Source organism: Petromyzon marinus, chromosome 51 (genome assembly GCF_048934315.1).
Source record: "Petromyzon marinus isolate PM22_M1 ecotype Great Lakes invasive population chromosome 51, UKy_Petmar_22M1.pri1.0, whole genome shotgun sequence".
NCBI lineage: Eukaryota > Metazoa > Chordata > Hyperoartia > Petromyzontiformes > Petromyzontidae > Petromyzon > Petromyzon marinus.
The window spans coordinates 8,275,097-8,302,251 of NC_133717.1; the positions used below are offsets into that span (position 1 = coordinate 8,275,097).

The following is a 27,155-nucleotide window of genomic DNA, read 5'->3' on the forward strand; positions in this document are numbered from 1 at the left end:
TTTGGTAGTGTTATTTCGTAATAGCTTAAGCCTAAAAAGTGGCTATTATGGCTATTATTCCCCCATAAACATTGCTTTTGTGACCAGGACATTGATATTTTGAAATGTACCTTTTTTCAATGAGAAAACTGGCGAATTTGTGTCTATAAAGTCAGTAAAAAAACAAGAAATGGATAAAAATGAACATGTATTTATACTCAAGTAACACAAGAATGACTACAACAGATTTAGAAGTGAGTAGTTTTTCGAGATTTACGATTATACTGTAATCGTACAGTGTTATGAAGGGTGTGATTTGATGATGTTGATTATAAGATGGCGATGAGGACAGGTAAGGAGATAATGATGATTGGCAGACGAGATGAAGGACGCTTTAATGCGGTGGCGCATGGGCAAGAGGATAACAACTGACAGAAGATGAACGATACGGTGACGACCAAGAGGATGACGACCAGAGTGGATCAAGAGCAGCGGGAGAGGCGCAGACGCAGGACGACTCAACCGAACGAAGGAACGACACCGACACGAAGACGCAAGGAGAGTGGCAGCTGACAGGAAGGAGGTGTCGAGCTGGACAGGCGGGAGCATGGCAGGGCGCAGCGTGGCGATCACGTGACGACCACGTGCGAGCGCCTCCGACTCGCGAAAAAAACTCAGGGCCACCTCCATGCGGCTCGACGCGCCGAGTACGCCGCTCGGCCAGCGCGCGCGTGTTCGTGCCGAGTCGACCTAGGGGAGGCCCAGCCACTCCCCCGTACAAATGAGTACCTGGTGCGGTGCGGTGCGCGCGCCAAGAGTCTGCGAAAGGCCACACGGGGGCGGGGATCTTTGTCTTTGTGCGCTGAGTCGACCTAGGGGAGGCCCGGCCTCAAATGAGTATCTGGTGCGGTGGGTAAAACAGCGCCACTGGGGAGACAAAGGCGGGCGGGCTCGGCGCTTCACCACCCACAACCCTTCCCGTGCCGCTCCGGCCTTTGTAGATGCTCGCTAACAGCACTTGCCCCCAACGGTCCGTGAAAGGCTACACGGGGGACCTTTGCCTCTGCGTCCCCCGCCAAGCAAATCGTGGTCAGCGGAACGGCGCTTTTATGCCCCCAAATGCCCCTCCCCCCTCGCTCCCTGCCCCCTCGCCCCCACCAGGGGCCTGCTGTGTGGAGGTGAATGATTCTTCATTAAAATCGGCCCCAAGCTCGCGGTCACGCCGCGTTCAACTCTGCTGGCAGTCGCTGCGATGGGCAAGCGTATGGGAGACATTTCGCTGGATGCAACGGTGGCTATGAGATGTTAACTACCTCGACTGGTATACATGAGGTCGTGGGTTCGATCCCGACCCTGACGACGCCTGCTGTATATTTGGAGTTTGCGTGTCTCTCGCTCTCCCCGTGGTCGTGTGGGATTTTTTTTTTCCGGGTCCTCCGGTTCTTCCTCCCACATTTAGAATCAACAAAATCCGTTTCGAGTATTTGCCTGCTGCTATAAATGTCCACATGATGGTAAGCCACTTCGTTGAGCCTTCATTTATGGCCAGGTCGTTTCTAGTAATAAAAAACAGGGCAATGTAGCTCGGTGGGGCCTTATCTGGTAAAATAAAAAAAGTAGTTTAATAGATGTGAGGGGGGATCCGGCCACACCGTGACAAAGCGATTGTACATCAATTGGCCGGGGTGACATTTCTACTCGAAGTCATTTCCTTCTCAAACTAACGGTTCGAGGGGGGGGAAAGGAAGAGACATCCGGGTGTGAACATCGCTCTCCTCTGCTCAGACCCCGGTGTACAATTGCAGAACGTGCTTAGTGCGTGGAAGCCTGCATCTGACGTGAACGGCAATAACACCGAGCGGCCTCAAGAGGAAACTGGCGACGTTTCAGGCAAGCGCCCTTCTTCATGGCACGTAAACAAAGTTGTGTTGCCGATTGTGCTTGTGCACCCCTCCTTGCCAAATGCAGCAGCGCCACCAACTAAACGCCTAACGTGACAGCCGTACGACTCTCCCTGACATCACCAACACTGAACGAGGGGCCAAAGTCCACCACACGTGCATGAGAAACCCCACGCGTGCGAGGGCGCAACGCTCGATATTCCACACCGACGGAGCAGGTGGCGTCCACATTGTTGCTGCACTGCCTTCTCCTGGCGAGCCAGGGTATGACTACCTCCTCGACACCCACGGGGAAGGAGTTAGTGACATTTTATTTTCAAATACATTTTCTCACATTTTTACTTTTTGTCTTGGAGACTCGTAGTGGTGAATGCAGATTTACGAAATAAAGACTTCTGTGGATTTTGTTTTCGTTATATATTTTTTTATTTTTTGTCGTCTTCCCCCACAAACCCCCGCCCCCCCCCCCCCCCCCCCCGTTTTATTAAAGATCGCGCTATCGGTGTTGCATCGTCATTACAAGACGGAGAATCCATTAGGAAATTCCGCAGAGCAGCGCGACCCTTTCGTATTACCCGCGAGCGACCCGGGGAAGCGGATGTCACAGAGCTACCTCCGAGATGCCTTCTTCAAGTGATTTATGGTCCACACGCAGCAGAGGGCAGCACTTTCCCCAACCCAGTTCTGCCACGTGACAGCGAGGTTCATCGGGTGACAGCCAGACAGTTAATTAACTTCTCAACAGCTGGAATGTAGACAAAGTCAATGCAAAACCAAATTGAATGCGATGGTGTTTGTTGTGTTGTTGTTGATGCAGTCATTTGTGGTGTGCCGGGCTGAGACCATCAACTCACTCAGCCCCAGCTCCCGGTTTATTCGCGGATGACCGAAACCCGGGACTCGAACCCAGGCTTGTCAACGGGGCTGGCTCGGCGACGCTGACTTCTGAGCCACCGTGGATTTTAATCGGTGGACGTCCTTTCAACCCAGCGGGGGCGGGGGGGGTCCCTCTTCAGAGAGAGCGATGACGCCGCTTGCATATTGGGGGGGGGTCTCACGTCCATTAGGCCAGCCTCAAGTGCCCGACCTGTAGGGAGCAGGGGGAGATGAAAACAGAGGAGGGGGGTGGAGAGACGCACTCATGGGGTGGGAAAAATGTGGCTCAGCCGGTGGCGCGTTCGGCCTCCATCACGGAGGCGCACGGTTTGGGGACTCCGGCACGCCGCCCCGGTTAACCGGCTGCAGGTAAGCCGAGCTGCCCCCGTTTGCGCGGGCGAGCCGAGCCGCGTGTCGCACCCTGGGCACGGGCCACATTTGCACCGCGCGCATGTCAACGCGTGTGCGCGTCCGTGTGGATGTTGCGTGTCGTTGGCGCCGCGGAAGGGGTGCCGGTCAGCGCACTGCGCTACGAGCTCGGCTGCGATTCCCGCTCACGGTCAACAGCGGTGACGATCATCTGAACCGGTTCCGGGCCCTCCCCCCAGGTCGACTCGGCCTCAAAATCTGTACCTGGTGCGATGCGTGAACATCGCCACTAGGGAGACAAAGGCGACCGGGCGTGGTGCTGGCCACCCACCCCCTTCGTTTACGGGAGCCGCCTTCATAGGTGCTCGCTCAAAGCACTCGTCCCAAAAAATCTGTTCAGGCTATACGGGGTGTGTGGGATCTTTGCCTTTGCATGTATGCATTGGGGAGTGGTGGCGCAATGGTTTGAGCGCCCTGCGCGACGAGCACAGCGACCCGCGGGTTCGATTCCCGCTCACGGCTACAAACATCGGTGGCGGAAATCTAAACCTGTCCTGGGCATCCCCCAAGGTCGGCTCAGCTTTAAAAAAAAACAAAAAACAAGCACCTGGTGCATTGTGTAAATGTCGGACCACGGAGAGACAAAGGTCGCCCCCGGCTGGCCACGCCGCTCCGCCTTGTGTGCCGTTGCCGGCTTTAATAGGCGCTCGCTAACGGTGCTTGCTAGGGGGCCTCCGTGTTACGTCCAAGGGTTTTAACGCCACAGCCAAACACACAGGACTGTGCCACTCCCATGCCGAACCGAGACTTCCCCCATGCCAAGCAGGTCATCATGGAGTGGGAGGGGGGTGTGGTCCTTTGACCATACTTCACCACGGATATAAATAGGAAGAGCAAATGACGGACACGCCACGCACGCGCACACGGACAACAAGTCGATTTAGATCGTTCAATCAGAACACATCGGTGCACCGTCGCGTACCACCACCACCACCGCCACCTCCTCCTCTGGGCAGTGACGCTGCCAAAATTTGCAAGGCGGCAAGACGGGAGGGGGCGGGGAGGGAGCAGCCGGAGTGCCCAAAATGAGATTTGGTGAGGCGCGGACCTGCGGGATTGCAGGCAGGGAGTTCTGGGTAAAGGAGAGGAGGTCGCGACCTCCATTAAGTGGCGTGTCGCGACCTGTGGCGGAGCGGTGCCCGGTAAACGACTCGCAGCGTAAACACTCGCCCCCGCCTCCTGCTCCGCCCGCCGCTCCTCCTCCCTCCTCCCTCCTCCCTCCTCCTCCTCCTCCCACGCGGATCAAAAACTCTCCCGTCGCTCGCGGAATTCGCGGCAAAAAAACATCCCCGGAATAGTGGCTCAGCGCTCTCCCCCCCCCACCCCACCCCCCGCTCCTGAAAGACTGGGGCAGGCCTTTCCCTGGTAGGCCCAACGCCCGCTATAGACCGGGTCGCCTCTCTTGAGCCTCCCCTCGGGCGGCTGCCCCTTCCGCCAGCGGTGACGCGGGGCGGGGACATTGCGGGGGCTGCGCTTCGGTCCTCATTAAAACAAAACTATTCCCACCGGATTGGAAAAGCGAGGGCGGGGCGGTGGGGGGGTGGGTGGGTTGGTTATTTTCCCGCGTGCCCCCCGCAATCTGCATGCGACGCCCGCCGAATCATCATCATTGTCACCGCGTGGCGGGGTAAAGTGTGGGTACTCCCACCTCTTCTTCCGTGACGCCCGGCCGATTTAATGATAACAATGACGATGCTTTCATTTTAACACATGGCGTCATTCGTGCCGACAGCCAGCCGCGACGTTGCACATTAATTTTATAGAGATATATATATGAGGACCAAATCCCATGTAAGTGGTTGGCTACGTTGCACGCACGCGCAACAAGCAAATGAAAAATGAGAGAACAGGCCAAAAATGACTCTCTTCTAAAAAGGGCCGAGGGCGGGGGCTCTCTCTCTAGAGCTTTCCCCTTTGGGAGAAAGCTCTTCTGCCAGCCGTGGAGCGAGTACGCAATTGCAGGGCTGTGCCTTTGCCTCCGCTATTCTCATTAGTGTCATTGTTGTCGTAATTACACCCCAAAGACTCCGAATGATCCTGCGGCGGGAGAACGGCGCCATCGATAACGCACTTTTCTCATACACACGCTTCCCCGCTAATTTGTTTTGCTGCGATGTGTGGCCCCGTCAAGATTAATTATCTCGAACGTAATGGGACGGTTCAGTCACTATAATCACGCTGGCACTGTGGTTTTGTTGTATTTATGTGGGGTGGGGAGCGGGGAGCGGGGAGCGGGGAGGTTATTGGAAGCGGGCGTGGGCAGAACGCGTCACTTGCTAGGAGGGCGCCACGGCCTGTGTCTCGGGATTGACGATGAGATTGAGATGAAGAGACAGCCGCGGCGGTGGTGGCGGCGGTGGTGGTGGTGGCGGCGGTGATGGTGGCGACGGTGGTGGCGACGGTGGTGGCGACGGTGGTGGCGGTGGCATGGGAAAGAGTGTGTGGGTTTTATTCGGCTGCTCCGGTTACCTCCCAATGGCAAATACCACATTAATATATAGAGGATAGCAGAGCTTGAGCTGACCAGCGCGCCACGACAGAGCGTCCCGGTGTGCCGAGACTGTGGTCACCACCAAGAGCAGAGCCACGGAGCGCAGAATGCGCACTCGATGTCACCGATTCACAAACACGGAGGAGGACGCTTCATCATCATCATAGCAGCGACGACGCACCACTCCGCTATCATCAACCCCCCTCGATGTAAAATCACAGCTGTTGCTCTCGACATGAACATCGGCCACGTGAAAGAGAAGGCAACTCGAAATATACAATAGGCATCAGGGTCAGGCTCATACCCAAGACCTGCTGCATACCAGGCAAGGGAGTTAACATCTCGGAGGCGTGGAGCGGAGAAACCTGCAGAGCCGGATTAAACCGCGCGACCCCGGCTCATCGTTGCGAGAAGCCCTGGATCCCAATGCCACGATTGCACGTGACACACGCACGCACGCGATTGCACGTGACGCACCACGTGAAGTGGCTTCAAGGTGCATCTACACACCCACCCAGACACCTACCCACGCAGACACCTACACACCCACCCACCTAGACACCTACACACCCACCCAGAACACCCACCCACCCAGACACCTACACATCCACCCAGACACCCACCCACCCAGACACCTACACACCCACCCAGATATCCACCCACCAACCCAGACACCCACCCCACCCACCCAGACACCTACACACCCACCCACCTAGACATCTACACACCAACCCAGACACCTACCCACGCAGACACCTACACACCCACCCACCTAGACATCTACACACCCACCCAGACACCCACCCACCAACCCAGACACCTACCCACGCAGACACCTACACACCAACCCAGACACCCACCCAGACACCTACCCAAGCAGACACCTACACACCCACCCACCTAGACATCTACACACCTGCTCAGACACCTATCCACCCAGACACCTACACACCCACCCACCTAGACATCAACACACCCACCCAGACACCCACCCACCCAGACACTCACACATCAACCCAGACACCTACCCATGCAGACACCTACACACCCACCCAGACACCCACACACCCACCCAGACACCCACCCACCCAGACACCCACTCACCCAGACACCTACACACCCACCCAGACACCCACCCACCAACCCAGACACCCACCCATCCACCCAGACACCTACACACCCACCCAGACACCCACCCACCCAGACACCTACACACCCACCCAGACACCTACACACCCACCCAGACACCCACCCACCCAGACACCTACACACCCACCCAGACACCCACCCACCTAGACACCTACACACCAACCCAGACACCCACCCAGACACCTACCCACGCAGACACCTACACACCCACCAATCCAGACACCCACCCATCCATCCAGACACCTACACACCCACCCAGACACCCACCCACCCAGACACCTACACACCCACCCAGACACCCACCCACCCAGACACCTACACACCCACCCAGACACCCACCCAGACACCCACCCACCTAGACATCTACACACCAACCCAGACACCCACCCAGACACCTACCCACGCAGACACCTACACACCCACCCACCTAGACATCTACACACCTGCCCAGACACCTACCCACCCAGACACCTACACACCCACCCACCTAGACATCTACACACCCACCCAGACACCCACCCACCCAGACACTCACACACCAACCCAGACACCTACCCATGCAGACACCTACACACCAACCCAGACACCCACCCACGCAGACACCTACACACCCACCCACCTAGATATCTACACACCCACCCAGACACCCACACACCCACCCACCCAGACACCCACCCACCCAGACACCTACACACCCACCCAGACACCCACCCACCAACCCAGACACCCACCCATCCACCCAGACACCTACACACCCACCCAGACACCCACCCAGACACCTACACACCCACCCAGACACCTACACACCCACCCAGACACCCACCCACCCAGACACCTACACACCCACCCAGACACCCACCCACCCAGACACCCACCCACCTAGACACCTACACACCAACCCAGACACCCACCCAGACACCTACCCACGCAGACACCTACACACCCACCAATCCAGACACCCACCCATCCATCCAGACACCTACACACCCACCCAGACACCCACCCACCCAGACACCTACACACCCACCCAGACACCCACCCACCCAGACACCTACACACCCACCCAGACACCCACCCAGACACCCACCCACCTAGACATCTACACACCAACCCAGACACCTACCCACGCAGACACCTACACACCCACCCACCTAGACATCTACACACCCACCCAGACACCCACCCACCAACCCAGACACCTACCCACGCAGACACCTACACACCAACCCAGACACCCACCCAGACACCTACCCAAGCAGACACCTACACACCCACCCACCTAGACATCTACACACCTGCTCAGACACCTATCCACCCAGACACCTACACACCCACCCACCTAGACATCAACACACCCACCCAGACACCCACCCACCCAGACACTCACACATCAACCCAGACACCTACCCATGCAGACACCTACACACCAACCCAGACACCCACCCACGCAGACACCTACACACCCACCCACCTAGACATCTACACACCCACCCAGACACCCACACACCCACCCAGACACCCACCCACCCAGACACCCACTCACCCAGACACCTACACACCCACCCAGACACCCACCCACCAACCCAGACACCCACCCATCCACCCAGACACCTACACACCCACCCAGACACCCACCCACCCAGACACCTACACACCCACCCAGACACCTACACACCCACCCAGACACCCACCCACCCAGACACCTACACACCCACCCAGACACCCACCCACCTAGACACCTACACACCAACCCAGACACCCACCCAGACACCTACCCACGCAGACACCTACACACCCACCAATCCAGACACCCACCCATCCATCCAGACACCTACACACCCACCCAGACACCCACCCACCCAGACACCTACACACCCACCCAGACACCCACCCACCCAGACACCTACACACCCACCCAGACACCCACCCAGACACCCACCCACCTAGACATCTACACACCAACCCAGACACCCACCCAGACACCTACCCACGCAGACACCTACACACCCACCCACCTAGACATCTACACACCTGCCCAGACACCTACCCACCCAGACACCTACACACCCACCCACCTAGACATCTACACACCCACCCAGACACCCACCCACCCAGACACTCACACACCAACCCAGACACCTACCCATGCAGACACCTACACACCAACCCAGACACCCACCCACGCAGACACCTACACACCCACCCACCTAGATATCTACACACCCACCCAGACACCCACACACCCACCCACCCAGACACCCACCCACCCAGACACCTACACACCCACCCAGACACCCACCCACCAACCCAGACACCCACCCATCCACCCAGACACCTACACACCCACCCAGACACCCACCCAGACACCTACACACCCACCCAGACACCTACACACCCACCCAGACACCCACCCACCCAGACACCTACACACCCACCCAGACACCCACCCACCCAGACACCCACCCACCTAGACACCTACACACCAACCCAGACACCCACCCAGACACCTACCCACGCAGACACCTACACACCCACCAATCCAGACACCCACCCATCCATCCAGACACCTACACACCCACCCAGACACCCACCCACCCAGACACCTACACACCCACCCAGACACCCACCCACCCAGACACCTACACACCCACCCAGACACCCACCCAGACACCCACCCACCTAGACATCTACACACCAACCCAGACACCCACCCAGACACCTACCCACGCAGACACCTACACACCCACCCACCTAGACATCTACACACCGACCCAGACACCCACACACCCACCCAAACACCCACCCACCCAGACACCTAAACACCCACCCAGACACCCACCCACCAACCCAGACACCTACACACCAACCCAGACACCCACCCACCCAGACACCTACACACCCACCCAGACACCCACCCACCCAGACACCTACACACCAACCCAGACACCTACACACCAACCCAGACACCCACCCACCCAGACACCTACACACCCACCCAGACACCTATCCACCCAGACACCTACACACCCACCCACCTAGACATCTACACACCCACCCAGACACCCACCCACACACCCACCCACCTACCCACCCACCCACCTACCCACCTACACACCCACCCACCTAGACACCCACCCAGACACCTACACACCAACCCAGACACTTACCCACCCAGCAACCTGCCCACCGAACCACATACCCACAGCCACTCACAGACCCAGCCAGCCAGCCACTCGCCCAGCCACCCATGGACCAGCCGATATCACCTGTAGTTGTACACTACGGAGGTCGTGTGTGTGCGCGTGTGCTTTATGCGAGTGTGTGCGTGGTGCACACTACTTGCGTGCGAGCGCACATTGTGTCTACGAGGGGAGCGGTGTCGCAGCGGTTACCGCACGGCCCTTTGAACAAACCCGGCGGCTCAACATGAGCGGCGAGCGTTGTCCGCACACTGGTCCTGTGCTTCCCCTAGGTCGACTCGGCCACAAAACAAGTGCCTAGATCTGTCATCATACGGGGCGATTGGACCCTAGGGTCTGTGTCGCCTGCACACCGCCACCCCCCCACCCCCGCCACCCCCCCCCGCTCCCCGCGGAGCGATAGAACCGGAGGGACGTGTGATTAATGTCTCAACATCGCTTCGCCTCCATCGAAAAAAATGAAATTGTGCACGCGCTCAGGCGGAGGGAGATGCCCGGCCCGCATAGCCGCGTTAGCGGAACGCAAGCGCCGCTAGCGAGCGCCGCCAGCGAGCGCCGATGAAGGCCGGCACGGCACACCAAGGGAGCGGTGCGTTCAGAACCACGCCCGGCCGCCTTCGCCTCCCCAAGTGGCGACGTTTACTGCACACCGCAACAGGCAACTCGTTCGAGGCCGAGTCGACCTAGCGGAGGCCCGGGATCGATTCAGATGATCCGTCACCGGCGTTGGCCGTGAGCGGGAATCGAATTCGGGGCCGCCGGGTTCGTAGCGCGGCGCGCGGACCGCTACACACGCATGCACACGAACGCTAAATGCTCATTATTTTCGCATGAACGCAATGTGGGGGGGGGGGGGGGGGGGGGGGGGGGGGCGAGGGGAGAGCGGCTGCATTATCGGCTGAGGAGTTATCGCTTTCATTGTCTTGACGGCCGTGGAGTTCATAATTTTACTACTACTTTTATTATTATTATTTCGTTGTCATTCCCGCCGGATGAGAATTGGAGGCGGCACGGGAGCTAGAGGAGAGGAGACACGGGAAGCAGAGAGGAGAGGAGACACGGGAGCTGGAGGAGACACGGGAGCTAAAGGAGAGGAGGACACGGGAAGCAGAGGAGGCACGGGAGCTCGAGAAGAATAGCCACGGGAGCTGGAGGAGAGCGGAAGAGGAGGAGAAGGAGGAGGCGCGGGGGAGAGCGATCATCCTCACCCGGAAGTGGTTGACGTCCCGGAGCGAGGGCGGAGCGAGCTGGGAGCTGGCGCTTAGCACGGCGGAGAGCTCGGTGCACGCACCGCTGGGCAGGCACAGGTCGTGGGCCTTCACGTCCCTCGCCCACAGCTCGTCCTCGCTGGGACACGCAGAGACACACGGAGGGGCCACCAGCAGAGACAAAGATAGCCTCAAATCACCGTTTGGGGCAAGTGCTGTTAGCGAGCAGCACCTGCGAAGGCCGGCACGGCACACGACGGGGGGGGGGGGGGTGGGGTGGCCAGCACCACGCCCGGCCGCCTTTGTCTCCCCAGTGGCGATGTTTACTGCACACCGCACCCGGTACTCGTTTGAGGCCGAGTCGACCTAGGGGAGGCGCAGGACCGGTTCAGATAATGGTGGCCGTGAGCGGGAATTGAACTCGGGTCGCCGGGTTCGTAGCGCAGCGCGCGAACCGCTACGCTAGCGGAGAGACACGGCGGGGGACGCACGCAGGCACACGTTGAGCAAACTCGCACTGGGACGCCGGTTCGATTCGCAGCCCGAACAGTGAAAGAGAAGCAACGCAATACTCAGGGATAAAAACACGCGCTTCTTTTTCCACTGGCACATCCGAGGCTTGTTTATGTTCCACCGGGCCTGTTTGCCGAACAGAGCCGGAACCAAACCGTGGAACTTGAACTGAACGAAAACTAAACTTTTTTTTTATTGAACCAGGCAAGGCTCACTGAGCAGTGTAGCTATTGTTTCAGAAGCGACCTGGCGATCACAAATGGATAGCTCAACGAAGTTGCTTATCACGCGGAAATGTATAGCAGCGAAATACTCTAAAACACGTGTCGATTCTAAATGTGGAGGGGAAAAAAACGGAGGGCCCGGATAGAAACCCACGTGACCATGGGGGGGGGGGTAGAGAGACAGAGACATCCAATCCAAACTCCAAACACACAGGCATCACGGTCAGGATCAAACCCACGACCTCCCGCACGTCAGGCGAGGTAGGTAACATCTCGCCACACTAGATCCCACAAGACGACACCCGTGCGGAGTCTGTGCGCTCTCTCCCTCTCCCCGTTGTGCGTGGGTTTCTCTCGGATTCTCCGATTTCCTCCCACAGATTACAACAGCAGCAAAGCAACCAACGATGGAACCGGTATCGGCCAAAGCACCCCAAACTGGGGATCACACAGCAGCAGCAGCAGCAACATCGGTCTCCTGCTGCGAATACCCCGGCAGGACCCTCCTGAAAAAGAGTCTTGAGACTCAGCGAGGCTTTTGCTTTCAGGGCAAATAAGCGTTATGATAATAACGATGATGATGATGATATCACGTGTGCATGCGTAAATGTAGAGGCCATTTGCCAATCCACTACCGGATGAGGTTGTGTGACGACACGTCTTCACCACGCTGGGCACTGACGGTGGCAGATGGAGGGGAGCATCAATTAAGCAGCATAAGGAAATTATTTTCTGCGCTGCCCTCTGCTGACAACGTACGTACACTACATACACACACACGGCCAGACTACACACACACACAAACATCCCTCACAGGTGTGGCCTTAAACAGACTGTTGGGGCAAGTGCTGTTCGCGAGCACCCTATGAAGACCGGTAACGACACACGTGGGGGGTGGGTGGCCAGCACCACGCCCGGCCGCCTTTGTCTCCCCAGTGGCGATGTTTACGCACCGCACCCAGGTACTCATTTGAGGCTGAGTCGACCTAGGTGAGGCACAGGACCGGTTCAGATAATCGTCAGCGGTGTTGGCCGTGGCGGGAGTCGAACTCGGGCCGCCTGGTTCGCAGCGCGGCCAACCGCTACGCTACCGCTCCCCACACACACTCACGCTCATTTCAGGCCGAGTCGATGTACGGGAAGCCCAGAACCAGTTCAGATAATCGTCACCGGTGTTGGTGGTGGCCGCGGGGGGGAACCGATGCCCGGGTTTTTTGCCGGGTTTGCAGCGCAGCGCGCTAACCGCGACACCACCGCTGCCCGCACGCAGAAAGACAAAGACCTCCCGTAAAGCCTTCACAAACTGTTGGGGCAAGTGCCGTTGGTGAGCACCGATGAAGGCTGGAGCGGCACACGACGGGGTGGGTGGTCAGCACCGCGCGCCCGGCCGCCTTTGTCTCCCCAGTGGCTGATGTTTATACGCACGCGCGCGCGCACGCACACACACACACGCCGACCAACGTCAGCTTTAACGGTCGCTCGGAGAACGTTGTTTACTGTGCCGTCCCTTCAAGACGGACGGAGACGATAACAGACGGGCAAGACGCTAAAGGTCAGACGAGCGGAGCGGTGGGACTGGAGCACTCGCTCATTCGCTCGCCGCCAAGCTGGCGAAGGAGCGAGCGAGCGAGCGGAAAACGAAAGGGCGCGGAAAAATAACCCCGCGGCCGACTCCTCCAACGGCGCACAGCACGGCTCCCGCCGCTCCGTGCACAACGGCGATTCGTCAACAAGGGGCAGGCGAAGGAGGGGTGGAGGCACGGGGGGGACCGCGAGCGCCGAGCTGTGCGTGGTGGTGCTGGTGCTGGTGGTGGTGGTGGGGGTGTGTTATTGTTATTATTTATTATTCTGCTTGTTTAGCCAGGAAAGTCTAGGTTTTGAATACGAGCCTCGCCGAGTTATTTTTTTTTTTTTAAACTCCCAACTCCCAGGAGGGTCCGGCCCAAAGTTTCCGCAGCCACGGGGCCGACGATTGCTCGTTGCGTGTCATCCCAATGTGCGGTGGCATTTGTTTCAGCTAATTCGGCAAAATGTGGACCATCGCACTTGTCACTAGGCGTTACGAACGACGGCACAGGGCCCTGCCACCCACCGGCACAGGGCCCTGCCACCTACCGGCTTGCTGAGGTGGCCGAGTCTCCTCCCGCGTGGCGGTAGAGCAGCTTGAGGACGCGGTGGCAACGCGGCGCCGCGGCCTCACCGCCGCCGCCGCCACGGGGCCTCTGCAGCAGCAGCGTGTCGCTGTTGAGCACCCACAGCTGGGGGGGGGGAGGTGGGGGGCAGAAGGGATTGGGGGGGGGGAGCCAGCAACACGACGGTGACGACTCGCCGGATAATTGGCCGCGATGCTGCAACGCGCACCGGTGAGACCGCACCGGTCGGAAGCCGGCCCCTAACCGGCAGATCGGCGACGTCCCCCCCCCACTCGCCGTCCCGTGTCCCGACGCCGAGATCCGGAACCAGGCCGGCGAGCGGGCAGGTCGGTTGATGAGAGGGTCGGTGAGATGGTGAGTGGCTGGTTGAGTGGGTAATTGAGTTTGGTAAGTGGGTGGGTGAGTTGGTGAGACGGTGGGTGGCCAAATCTGCAAATCCACCAACTCTTAGGTCAAGCAAAACTGCACAGCTGAACCGCTCACAACTGGATCTGTTCTGCGTGACTTTACCCCAAAGACCCAAAGAATACGAATTCCTGCAGTCACGAAAGCTTCAAGTCAATAATTGGATCTGTGGTGGTTGCCCTACATCGTCTATGCAAGAAGAACGATGGTGGTGACTTGCGTACGGAGATGCACACATGCATGTAACACTCGCAACACGGAACACTCGTAACACGGAACACTCGCAACACGGAACACTCGCAACGTGGAACACTCGCAACACGGAACACTCGCAACATGGAACACTCGCAACACGGAACACTCGCAACGTGGAACACTCGCAACGTGGAACACTCGCAACGTGGAACACTCGCAAAGCGGAACACTCGCAACGCGGAACACGCGCAACGCGGAACACTCGCAACGCGGAACACTCGCAACGCGGAACACTCGCAACACGGAACACTCGCAACGCGGAACACTCGCAACGCGGAACACTCGCAACGCGGAACACTCGCAACGCGGAACACTCGCAACGCGGAACACTCGCAACGCGGAACACTCGCAACACGGAACACTCGCAACACGGAACACTCGCAACACGGAACACTCGCAACACGGAACACTCGCAACACGGAACACTCGCAACGTGGAACACGCGCAACATGGAACACTCGCAACACAGAACACTCGCAACGTGAAACACTCGCAACACGGAACACTCGCAACACAGAACACTCGCAACACGGAACTCTCGCAACACAGAACACTCGCAACACGGAACACTCGCAACACGGAACACTCGCAACACGGAACACTCGCAACACGGAACACTCGCAACGTGGGACACTCGCAACACGGAACACTCTCAACGTGGAACACTCGCAACACGGAACACTCGCAACGTGGAACACTCGCAACACGGAACACTCGCAACACGGAACACTCGCAACACGGAACACTCGCAACACGGAACACTCGCAACACGGAACACTCGCAACACGGAACACTCGCAACGTGGAACACTCGCAACACAGAACACTCGCGCGCGAAACACTCGCAACGTGAAACACTCGCAACACGGAACACTCGCAACACGGAACACTCGCAACACAGAACACTCGCAACACAGAACACTCGCAACACAGAACACTCGCAACACGGAACACTCGCAACACGGAACACTCGCAACACGGAACACTCGCAACACGGAACACTCGCAACACGGAACACTCGCAACGCGGAACACTCGCAACGTGGAACACTCGCAACACAGAACACTCGCAACACGGAACACTCGCAACACGGAACACTCGCAACACAGAACACTCGCAACACAGAACACTCGCAACACAGAACACTCGCAACACGGAACACTCGCAACACGGAACACTCGCAACACGGAACACTCGCAACACGGAACACTCGCAACACGGAACACTCGCAACATGGAACACTCGCAACGTGGAACACTCGCAACACAGAACACTCGCAACACAGAACACTCGCAACGTGGAATACTCGCGGAATACTCGCAACACGGAACACTCGCAACACGGAACACTCGCAACACGGAACACTCGCAACACGGAACACTCGCAACACGGAACACTCGCAACGTGGAACACTCGCAACACGGAACACTCGCAACACGGAACACTCGCAACACGGAACACTCGCAACACGGAACACTCGCAACACAGAACACTCGCAACACGGAACACTCGCAACGTGGAACACTCGCAACACAGAACACTCGCAACACAGAACACTCGCAACACGGAACACTCGCAACACGGAACACTCGCAACACGGAACACTCGCAACACGGAACACTCGCAACACGGAACACTCGCAACACGGAACACTCGCAACACGGAACACTCGCAACACGGAACACTCGCAACACGGAACACTCGCAACACGGAACACTCGCAACACGGAACACTCGCAACGTGGAACACTCGCAACGTGGAACACTCGCAACACGGAACACTCGCAACACAGAACACTCGCAACACGGAACACTCGCAACGTGGAACACTCGCAACACAGAACACTCGCAACACGGAACACTCGCAACACGGAACACTCGCAACATGGAACACTCGCAACACGGAACACTCGCAACACAGAACACTCGCAACACAGAACACTCGCAACACGGAACACTCGCAACACGGAACACTCGCAACGTGAAACACTCGCAACACGGAACACTCGCAACACGGAACACTCGCAACACGGAACACTCGCAACACGGAACACTCGCAACACGGAACACTCGCAACACGGAACACTCGCAACACGGAACACTCGCAACACGGAACACTCGCAACACGGAACACTCGCAACGTGGAACACTCGCAACGTGGAACACTCGCAACACGGAACACTCGCAACACAGAACACTCGCAACACGGAACACTCGCGACGTGGAACACTCGCAACACAGAACACTCGCAACACGGAACACTCGCAACACGGAACACTCGCAACACGGAACACTCGCAACACAGAACACTCGCAACACGGAACACTCGCAACACGGAACACTCGCAACGTGAAACACTCGCAACACGGAACACTCGCAACACGGAACACTCGCAACACGGAACACTCGCAACACGGAACACTTGCAACACGGAACACTCGCAACACAGAACACTCGCAACACGGAACACTCGCAACACGGAACACTCGCAACACGGAACACTCGCAACATGGAACACTCGCAACACGGAACACTTGCAACACGGAACACTCGCAACGTGGAACACTCGCAACATAGAACACTCGCAACACGGAACACTCGCAACATAGAACACTCGCAACGTGGAACACTCGCAACATAGAACACTCGCAACACGGAACACTCGCAACATAGAACACTCGCAACGTGGAACACTCGCAACATAGAACACTCGCAACGTGGAACACTTGCGCGCGAGACTGCTCTGTCACTCCTACCATGGAAGCCAATTCTATTTTTTTGTAGCGGGCCGATAAGCGACAAAGGCACAAATAGGAAACCATAAAAATCGATCATCGTAATCGCAAGCAAAGTAAAATCACCGGCGGTTCACCGACCCGCGCTGACCAGCGTGGTGAAGTGTGGTCAATGAAATGAAGCCCGACGGCCGACACGGTGAGTCCATCATCCAGCAGCGGATTGATAAAAAAAATGCAGCCAGTTTGTGTTACGAACACACAACTGGAACTTTGCCAAAATGTTTACACGATTTTTCTATTCGCTTATTCCCTCCTCTACTTTGCACTCCGATCGTTTGCTTAAATGTAGTTTGTTGTTGTAACCCTCTGGAGCCACCCACCCCTACTGGACATCCGTGAAGAGAAAAAAAAAATTGTCCCTCAGCTCATCGGACATCTCCGGGGGGGGGGGGGGGGGGGGGGGAAATGAAACGTCGCGATTCCGATTCTGAACCGGTCCTCCCGTCGTGCGGTATTCCGCCCGGCGGCTTCACCCTTCGCCGGGCTCACCAGCAGTCTCGTGCCGCCCCGCGGGTCCTCGACGCGGAAGCGGTAGCTGCACAGCGTCGTGGAGATGAGCAGCAGCTGCTGGGACAGCAGCCGCTCCAGGAACCACGACCTGCAACCGACCACGCCAAGACAAAGATAGCCCACCCACCCACCCACCCCCACACCGTGTAGCCTTTAGCATGTTAGGGCAAGTGCTGTTAGCGAGCACCTATGAAGGGCCGGCCGCTGGCTCTAGATGGGGGCCGGTGTGGCCGGCATCACTCCGGCCACGTTCGTCTCCACCGGTGCTGATATTTACTTATTTGATGGAGGGTCGACCCAGGAGAAGGCTGAAGGCCGATTTGGATATTCGTCACTGGCGTTGGCCGCGAGCAGGTTAGCAGCGCAGTGCGCTAACCACTGCACCGCCGCTCCAGTCACACGCCAAAAAAAGACAAATATCCCCCGTATAGCCTTAACAGACTGTTGGGGCAAGTGCTGTTAGCGAGCACCAATGAAGGCCGGTACGGCAGATGAGGGGGTGGGTGGCCAGCACCACGCCCGGCCGCCTTTGTCTCCCACAGTGACAATGTTTACACACCGCACCAGGTACTCATTTGAGGCTGAGTCGACCTAGGGGAGCGCCAGAACCGGTTCAGGTAATCGTCACTGGTATCGGCCGTGAGCGGGAATCGAACCCGGGTCGCCGGGTTCATAGCGCAACGCGCTAACCGCTTCACCGCCGCTCCCCACACACACACAGAGACACACACACACGCACACACACACACACACACGCACACACACACCCACACACACACGCACGCACACACACACACGCACACACACACACACGCACACACACACACGCACGCACACACACACACACACGCACACACACGCACACACACACACACACACGCACACACACACACGCACACACACACACACACACGCACGCACACACACGCACACACACACACACACACGCACGCACACACACGCACACACACACACACACACGCACGCACATTCTCGCGTTCTTGCGGGGGGCTCGCGAGGAGCGGTCACCTCGGGTTGGCAGAGTGCGGAGGCGGCGGTGGCGGCGCCGTCTCCTCAACTCCTCCAACGCACACCTCGGTGAGGAACAACTTGACGGCTTCTGCGGTGCGACACAACCATCGGTGGGGACAACGTCACCGTCCTCGTCGTCATCATCGTCGTCATCATCGTCGTCGAACCTCACGAAGGCCCACGAGAGGTTTAGAAGCACGCGTCTAGAGCATTCGGCTGCTGTAAGTTTCCACGTGACAATGAGCCGCTTCGTTGAGCTGACATTCGTGGCCAGGTCGCTTCCGAAAAATAACCATCGAGCACAGTGGGCCCCTTACCTGCTACGATAAAAAGTAAAAACGCAGATACGTGTACGTCAACACACACACACACGTGTTAGGTTTTCGTCTGAACAAGGGCCATTGCCTGAAACGTTGTACGTCTCACCTGCTCCCAGCGCCTCCCCGAGCACACGGCCGCACTGCTCGCACCGCAACTCGGCCTTGGCCTTGCCCAGCGGCGGCGGCGGCGGCGGCGGCGACGGCGACCTCCGACCCTCCGCGTGCCGCCCCTCTCCCTCTCCGGCGCCCCCCGCGCCGGTCGCCCCGCGCTGGGGGACCGCGGTTCCCGGCGAAGCGCCGGCGCGGCGGTGGCGGCAGAGGTCGCCGCTCTCAGGCGGGGCCGCGGGACGGGCGCCGCGGTCGGAGTCCGGCGCTGCGACTTCCGAAGCGACGTCGTGGTGCCACCGAACCTGGCAGAGGCGGGGGGCGAGTGGATAGCGAGCGAATGAGCGAGAGAGCGGGGGAGCGGGCGAGCGCGTGAGCGAGCGAGTTAGCAAGTGAGCAAACGAGCAAGGTGAATCAGTGAGTGATGGGAGCGAAGGGGTGAGCATGCAAGCAAACGAGTGAGTGAGTGAGCGTGCGAGCCAACGAGCGAGTGAGCGAGCGAGTTGGCGAGCGACTGAATGAGCAATTGATCGAGCGAGCGAGCCAACGAGCGTGCCTGCAAGCGAGCGACTCGTACCGCCGTTCCCAGGCTGCCAGCGTGCAGCACGAGGTGCGTGTCGCCCACGAGGCAGTCGCTTGCACGGGGGCCCAGCGGGGTGCGTGCCAGCGAGTCCACGCGGGCGCCCCCGCCGTGGCAACACCACTCGCTCACCATCGCCTGCCAGTGGCATGAGGGCAGCGGCAGCACCCGCCGGAACGGCCTGGTGCCGGCAAGGAGGGTACACGGGTGGCGAAAAGGGTGAGGCACAGGGGACGTTAAAGATCTCCCGACAGCGGTGGCAACAGTAGGCCATTGTGTACCGACGTCTTGGTCGAAACTTGACCAAATCGAAAGGTTACACAAATGAGGCTCATTCTGGTCCCTTGGATCTTCACCTGGTCAAACAAAATAAACTTAAACTATGTTAGTCTCTAAGTAGCAGTGCGGGTCTATGTGAGTCTCTGGGTCGAGGTGCGGGTCTACGTGAGTCTCTGGGTCTCAGTGTTGGTCTATGTGAGTCTCAGTGCGGGTCTACGTAAGTCTCTGGGTCTCTGTGCGGGTCTACGTGAGTCTCGGTGCGGGTCTATGCGAGAGTCTAACCCTTACGCTCCAGGTCGCAGCAGTGACGCTCCACACGCTTGGCATGAGAAGCGCGGAGTCGGCTGCTCGCGGATCTGCTGCACCACGGGTCGGGCATTCGAGACTGGACACGGACAAAGACATCGTCCTGTTTAACACGTAGGCATATTCCTGTCATCATCACCACCATCATCATCATCGCCGTCATCACCATCATCACTCTCGGTTATTACGTGTGGCCGGGTTGCAACGCAACGGTAACAACTGTTCCTCGATTGCCGACTTGGGGGCATGGAGTTTGCATGTTGCTCCCCTGTTCCGCACGGGTTATATCGTGTCCGCAAGGGACAGCTGATATTAGTCCCCAACTTCGCCACGCCGCCTTCACCTCGTCGCAAGCCGGAGAGGCGTGCGGCACCTCGTCACGCGACCCCCCCACCCCGTGGCGGACCTGCGGCGAAGAGGCTCCGCGGCGCGTGGAGCCGCAGGCTCACGTGCGTGCCGTCTTCGGGGACCCGGCGGACGCTGCCGGTGGCCCCGGGGTCGGCGGTGACGCCCGGCGGGAGGGTGACGAGGAGGTCGCGGGCGCCGGCGCGCACGGTCACGCGGGAGGCCTCGACGAGCACGGGGCCCTCGGTGCGCACGTCCCTGCACGCGGCGACGCGGAGACTGCGAGGTGACGACAACGCCGGGACGCGCCGCGTGTGTTTGTGTGTCTGTGTGTGTGTATGTCTGTGTGTGTCTGTGTGTGTGTGTCTGTGTGTGTCTGTGTGTGTGTCTGTGTGTGTGTGTGTGTGTCTGTGTGTGTGTCTGTGTGTGTCTGTGTGTGTGTCTGTGTGTGTCTGTGTGTATATGTGTGTGTGTGTCTGTCTGTGTGTCTGTGTGTATATGTGTGTGTGTGTATATATGTGTGTGTGTGTGTCTGTGTGTGTGTGTCTGTGTGTGGGGAGCGATAGTGTAGCGGTTAGCGCGCTGCGCTATGAACCTGGCGACCCGGGTTTGATTCCCGCTCACGGCCAACACCAGTGACGATTTTCTGAACCGGTCCCGGGCTTCCCCTAGGTCGACTCAGCCTCAAATGAGTACCTGGTGCGGTGTGTAAACATTGCCACTAGGGAGACAAAGGCGGTCGGGCGTGGTGCTGGCCACCCACCCCCTCGTGTACCGTTCTGGCCTTCATAGGTGCTCGCTAACAGCACTTGCCCCTACAGTCTGTTAAGGCTATACGGGGGATCTTTGTCTTTGTGTGCGTCTATGTGTGTGCGTGTGTGTGTGTGCGTGTGTGTGTGTGTCTGTGTGTGTGCGTCTCTGTGTGTGCGTCTCTGTGTGTGTCTGTGTGTGTGCGAATGTGTGTGTGTGTCTGTGTGTGTGCGTCTCTGTGTGTGCGTCTCTGTGTGTGTGCGTCTGTGTGTGCGCGTCTGTGTGTGTGTGTGTGCGTCTGTGTGTGTGCGTATATGTGTGTGTGTGTGCGTGTGTGCGTATATGTGTGTGTGTGCGTCTGTGTGTGTTTGTGTGCGTCTGTGTGCTTCTATGTGTGTGTGTGCGTCTATGTGTGTGTGTGCGTCTATGTGTGTGTGTGCGTCTATGTGTGTGTGCGTCTATGTGTGTGCGTGTGCGCGTTCGTCTGTGTGTGTGTGCGTCTCTGTGTCTGTGTGTGTGCGAATGTGTGTGTGTGTGTGCGTGCGTCTGTGTGTGTGCGTCTGTGTGTGTGTGCGCGTCTGTGTGTGTGTGCGTCTGTGTGTGTGTGTGCGTGTGTGCGTATATGTGTGTGTGTGCGTATATGTGTGTGTGTGCGTCTGTGTGTGTGCGTCTGTGTGTGTGTGTGTGCGTCTGTGTGTGTGCGTGCGTCTGTGTGCTTCTATGTGTGTGTGTGCGTCTATGTGTGTGTGTGCGTCTATGTGTGTGTGTGCGTCTATGTGTGTGTGTGCATCTATGGTTAGTGCGTCTATGTGTGTGTGTGCGTCTATGTGTGTGTGTGCGTCTATGTGTGTGTGTGTGCGTCTATGTGTTAGTGCGTCTATGTGTGTGTGCGTCTATGTGTGTGTGCGTCTATGTGTTAGTGCGTCTATGTGTGTGTGCGTCTATGTGTGTGTGTGTGCGTCTATGTGTTAGTGCGTCTATGTGTGTGTGTGCGTCTATGTGTGTGTGTGTGTGCGTCTATGTGTTAGTGCGTCTATGTGTGTGTGTGCGTCTATGTGTTAGTGCGTCTATGTGTGTGCGTCTGTGTGTGTGCGCGTGTGGAGCATGCCGAGTACCTCAGCACCAAGTGGGCGGTTCGACTCCCGCTACGGATCTCGCAGTAGAACCCGGGCAGCTCGTCCGCCTCCTCGTCCGTGCGAGTCTCGAGGCGAGTCGCGGTGGCTTCAAGCGTCGTGGCCGCTTCCCCCATTCGGCCGGCGCCTAACACGCCGGTGAGGGGGGGAGACGCACGTGGAGAGAATCGCCAGGCGAGACGCACGTGGAGAGAATCACCAGGCAAGACGCACGTGGAGAGAAGCACCAGGCGAGACGCACGTGGAGAGAGGCGCCAGGCGAGGGCACGTGGAGAGAGACGCCAGGCGAGAGGCACGTGGAGAGAGGCGTCAGGCGAGGGCACGTGGAGAGAGACGCCAGGCAAGACGCACGTGGAGAGAAGCACCAGGCGAGACGCACGTGGAGAGAGACGCCAGGCGAGAGGCACGTGGAGAGAGGCGCCAGGCGAGACGCACGTGGAGAGAGACGCCAGGCGAGACGCACGTGGAGAGAGACGCCAGGCGAGACGCACGTGGAGAGAGGCGCCAGGCGAGACGCACGTGGAGAGAGGCGCCAGGCGAGACGCACGTGGAGAGAGGCGCCAGGCGAGAGGCACGTGGAGAGAGGCGCCAGGCGAGAGGCACGTGGAGAGAGGCGCCAGGCGAGAGGCACGTGGAGAGAGGCGCCAGGCGAGACGCACGTGGAGAAGACGTCAGGCGAGGGCACGTGGAGAGAATCACCAGGCGAGACGCACGTGGAGAGAGGCGTCAGGCGACACGCACGTGGAGAGAGGCGCCAGGCGAGGGCACGTGGAGAGAGGCGCCAGGCGAGGGCACGTGGAGAGAGGCGCCAGGCGAGACGCACGTGGAGAGAATCGCCAGGCGAGACGCACGTGGAGAGAGGCGCCAGGCGAGAGGCACGTGGAGAGAGGCGCCAGGCGACACGCACGTGGAGAGAGGCGTCAGGCGAGACGCACGTGGAGAGAGACGCCAGGCGAGAGGCACGTGGAGAGAGACGTCAGGCGAGAGGCACGTGGAGAGAGACGCCAGGCGACACGCACGTGGAGAGAGGCGCCAGGCGAGAGGCACGTGGAGAGAGGCGCCAGGCGAGAGGCACGTGGAGAGAGACGCCAGGCGAGTGGCACGTGGAGAGAAGCGCCAGGCGAGACGCACGTGGAGAGAGGCGCCAGGCGAGAGGCACGTGGAGAGAGACGCCAGGCGAGAGGCACGTGGAGAGAGGCGCCAGGCGAGAGGCACGTGGAGAGAGGCGCCAGGCGAGACGCACGTGGAGAGAGACGCCAGGCGAGAGGCACGTGGAGAGAGACGCCAGGCGAGAGGCATGTGCTTCCGCTCCGGTGGGGAGGGGGGGTCGGTACGGCAGTTTTCAACGAGCCGTAAAGCGATTTTGGTTCCGAATTTTTTTTTTTAATAAAAACGTATCTTGCGAACACACGCGCATATGACGCGCTATTCGTTCGTACGAATGTTGTTGTTTCTTCTTTCTAACTTATCGTCGTGGTTTTTTGTTGTTGTTGTTCACGTCTGATGGGAGTGTTTTCACGGAAGTGGCGGCGGCGGTAAACTGTTTCCGCGGTGTCCGGGTCAGGTTTTTGGTTCCGGCCACGCGCGGTGAACTCCACGCCCGGAGCCGGGAGGGATTCCCCCCCCCCCCCCCCCCTGAAACCGGCAGCGTCGCGGGGTCGGCACGGGGCCCGGTGCAGTTTCAGTTTCATTTATTAGGCACTAGCTTTACTACCCGGCTTCGCCCGGGACTTGGATTCACCACGCCCGGCCGCCTTTGTCTCCCCAGTGGCGATGTTCACACCACACCAGTTATTCGTTTGAGGCTGAGTCGACCTAGGGGAGGCCCAGGACCGGTTCAAATAATCGTCACCGGTGGTGGCCGTGAGCGGGAATCGAACTCGGGGTCGCCGGGTTCGTAGCGCGGCGTAGCGCTAACCACTACACTACAATGCGTTACTCTTCCACGTGCGTGGGTCACGTGGCAGATTTGACGTCACAGCTCACTTGCCCGTGCAAAAAAATATGCATTATTGAGCTCCCCCCCCCCCCCAAAAAAAACCCCGTGTATTTTGATAATGTTTGCATGGTGTACAGTCTGGAAAGTACCCACATGGTAAATTTCAAGTTTGTTGCATGTCGGGAAGTACGCTAAACATTTTACACAGACACATAATCACAAGTTTCCCTTTTATATATGTAGAGATTTCAAGTTTGTTGCATGTCGGGAAGTACGCTAAACATTTTACACAGACACATAATCACAAGTTTCCCTTTTATATGCACAGTATAGATAACCCTGTGAGCCATGCGGCTCTTGACTCGGGTGCAACCGCAACAAACAAAAACCATGAACAAGAAAACATCTTACAGTTAAATTTTAATTTAAAGCTTTCGTGACTGCAGGGATTCATATTCTTGTGTTGCAGTCGAAACGTCGTGAGAATTTTATTGTTTTAAAATTTTCTTATTTTATTGTTTCCCTTCTACGTGGTGACTTTACCGATAGAACCAAGAATATCTTAAAGTGACTCCACGCAACAGAAAAATCCAGGAAAAAAAACAGCAAAGTTTTCCATAAAGAGCACCGTATATCAACGCTGTGTGCAAAAATTCCCAGTGGGATGCAATTCAAACAATAACAACCACAAGACAATTTAGATTAAAGTCATCGCGCAAACTCTGTACTACAACAAACAAACACGGCTTAGTTTAACACGTAGGCTTTCGCGACCAATATTATTCATAGTAAGGTTTTTGGGTTAGATCGCGTTTATTTATAAATGTGTCGTAACCCTCCACCACCCGACACGGCCAATCAGCAAAAAAAAGTGTATTTTGTCAACGTGACACTTTTTTTTGCTGATTGGCCGTGTCGGGTGGTGGAGGGTTACGACACATTTATAAATAAACGCGATCTAACCCAAAAACCTTTATTATGAAAAACACGGCTTAACCAAAACTTCTCAAAATCGCCAAAAAATTAAGCTATAAAAACAATGTAACGGTGATCATAGGAACTGTGATTCAAATTTAACAATAAACGATAACACATATCATGTACGACCAAACTTTTCTGCTCCCTCGAGACCTGCGCGCCACTGCCTGGGCACGAGAGCTTCCTGAACCCACCTCGATCAGGGCGCTCGCGTGGTGCTTAACCACGCGAGAACAAGTTCAACACGCACGTAGTCCACGCAACGTGGATTATTCTAGATCTAAAGCTTTATGTGACTGCGAGGATCCATACTCTTTTGGTTCTATTCGGTAAAGTCACGTAGGTAAAAAAATAAAACAACAAAAATCACGACGTTTTCGGCCACAACACAAGCGGCCTTCATCAGGTGAAGGGATCAGGCTGTCTCGAGGACAGCGCTGGAGTGAAACACAGCCACGCTCAGACCGCGGACCTTTAAGCTGTGTGCTTTTGAGGAAGGTCAGCGTCTCGATGAGCTGTGACTTCTTGTCCCGTTGTCTGTTAAAAGCTCTAATAGATAGGTGAAAGCCCTCCCCGTAGAGGTTTTCAATTCTAGATGTAAAGCTTTCGTGACTGCAAGGATCCAAAAATCACGACGTTTCGGCCACAACACATGGATCCTTGCAGTCACGAAAGCTTTAAATCTAGAATTGATAACCTCTACGGGGAGGGCTTTCACCTATCTGTTAGAGCTTTTAACAGACAACGGGACAAGAAGTCACAGCTCATCGAGACGCTGACCTTCCTCAAAAGCACACAGCTTAAAGGTCCGCGGTCTGAGCGTGGCTGTGTTTCACTCCAGCGCTGTCATCGAGACAGCCTGATCACAACGTGGATTGCCACTGCACCCAGCGGTATGGCATGGGTGAGATTTGTTGCTTGGTAGAAGCAATTAAACGGAGCCCCCTGTCTTTGTAAGGGGCCGTCCATAAATGACGTCACGCACCTAGGGGAGTCAGACTATTTGTGACGATGAGGTGACGAGGTTGAGAAATGTGACGTCACATCAAAATGCGCAACTTTAAATAAATATAGAATTGTTTTAACGCTCATAGTGCAGCGTCACATTAAATACGCACAATGACAATAGTTTAAAGCGATTGAAGCATGTATTTTTTTTGGGGGGGGGGGGCAGAGCTTTGTGACGTCATATTTGAGGGGGGTCTGACTTTTGGGGGGGGGGGGTGGGGTCAAAAATTCTCCAAAATCGCGTGGCGTTATTTATGGACGGCCCCTAACCCGACCCTCCCTCCAACTCCG

General features: G+C 57.4%; 1 protein-coding gene across 1 annotated transcript; it reads right to left on the minus strand.

Moving 5' to 3' along the window:
• Positions 1-1,502: 1,502 nt before the first annotated feature.
• UBE3D (ubiquitin protein ligase E3D) lies at positions 1,503-23,309 on the minus strand. Its single transcript, XM_076074941.1, has 11 exons — positions 23,181-23,309; positions 22,922-23,066; positions 21,118-21,314; positions 20,694-20,790; positions 20,124-20,307; positions 19,548-19,851; positions 19,119-19,209; positions 18,069-18,177; positions 14,086-14,228; positions 11,234-11,372; positions 1,503-2,967 (listed from the first exon to the last, which is right to left on the minus strand). Exons 2-11 carry the CDS (start codon positions 23,053-23,055, stop codon positions 2,944-2,946), a joined length of 1,422 nt encoding a protein of 473 aa, XP_075931056.1. The 5' UTR covers positions 23,056-23,066; positions 23,181-23,309; the 3' UTR covers positions 1,503-2,943.
• Positions 23,310-27,155: the final 3,846 nt, after the last annotated feature.

Coding starts and splice junctions, on each gene's coding strand:
- UBE3D (XM_076074941.1), bottom strand. CDS start 23,055: ATGGGGGAAGCGGCCACGACGCTTGAAGCCACCGCGACTCGCCTCGAG. Junction 19,852..20,123: donor CTGGCAGCCTGGGAACGGCG/GTACGAGTCGCT, acceptor CGCCTCTGCCAG/GTTCGGTGGCACCACGACGT. Junction 19,210..19,547: donor CGGGGAGGCGCTGGGAGCAG/GTGAGACGTACA, acceptor GTCGCACCGCAG/AAGCCGTCAAGTTGTTCCTC.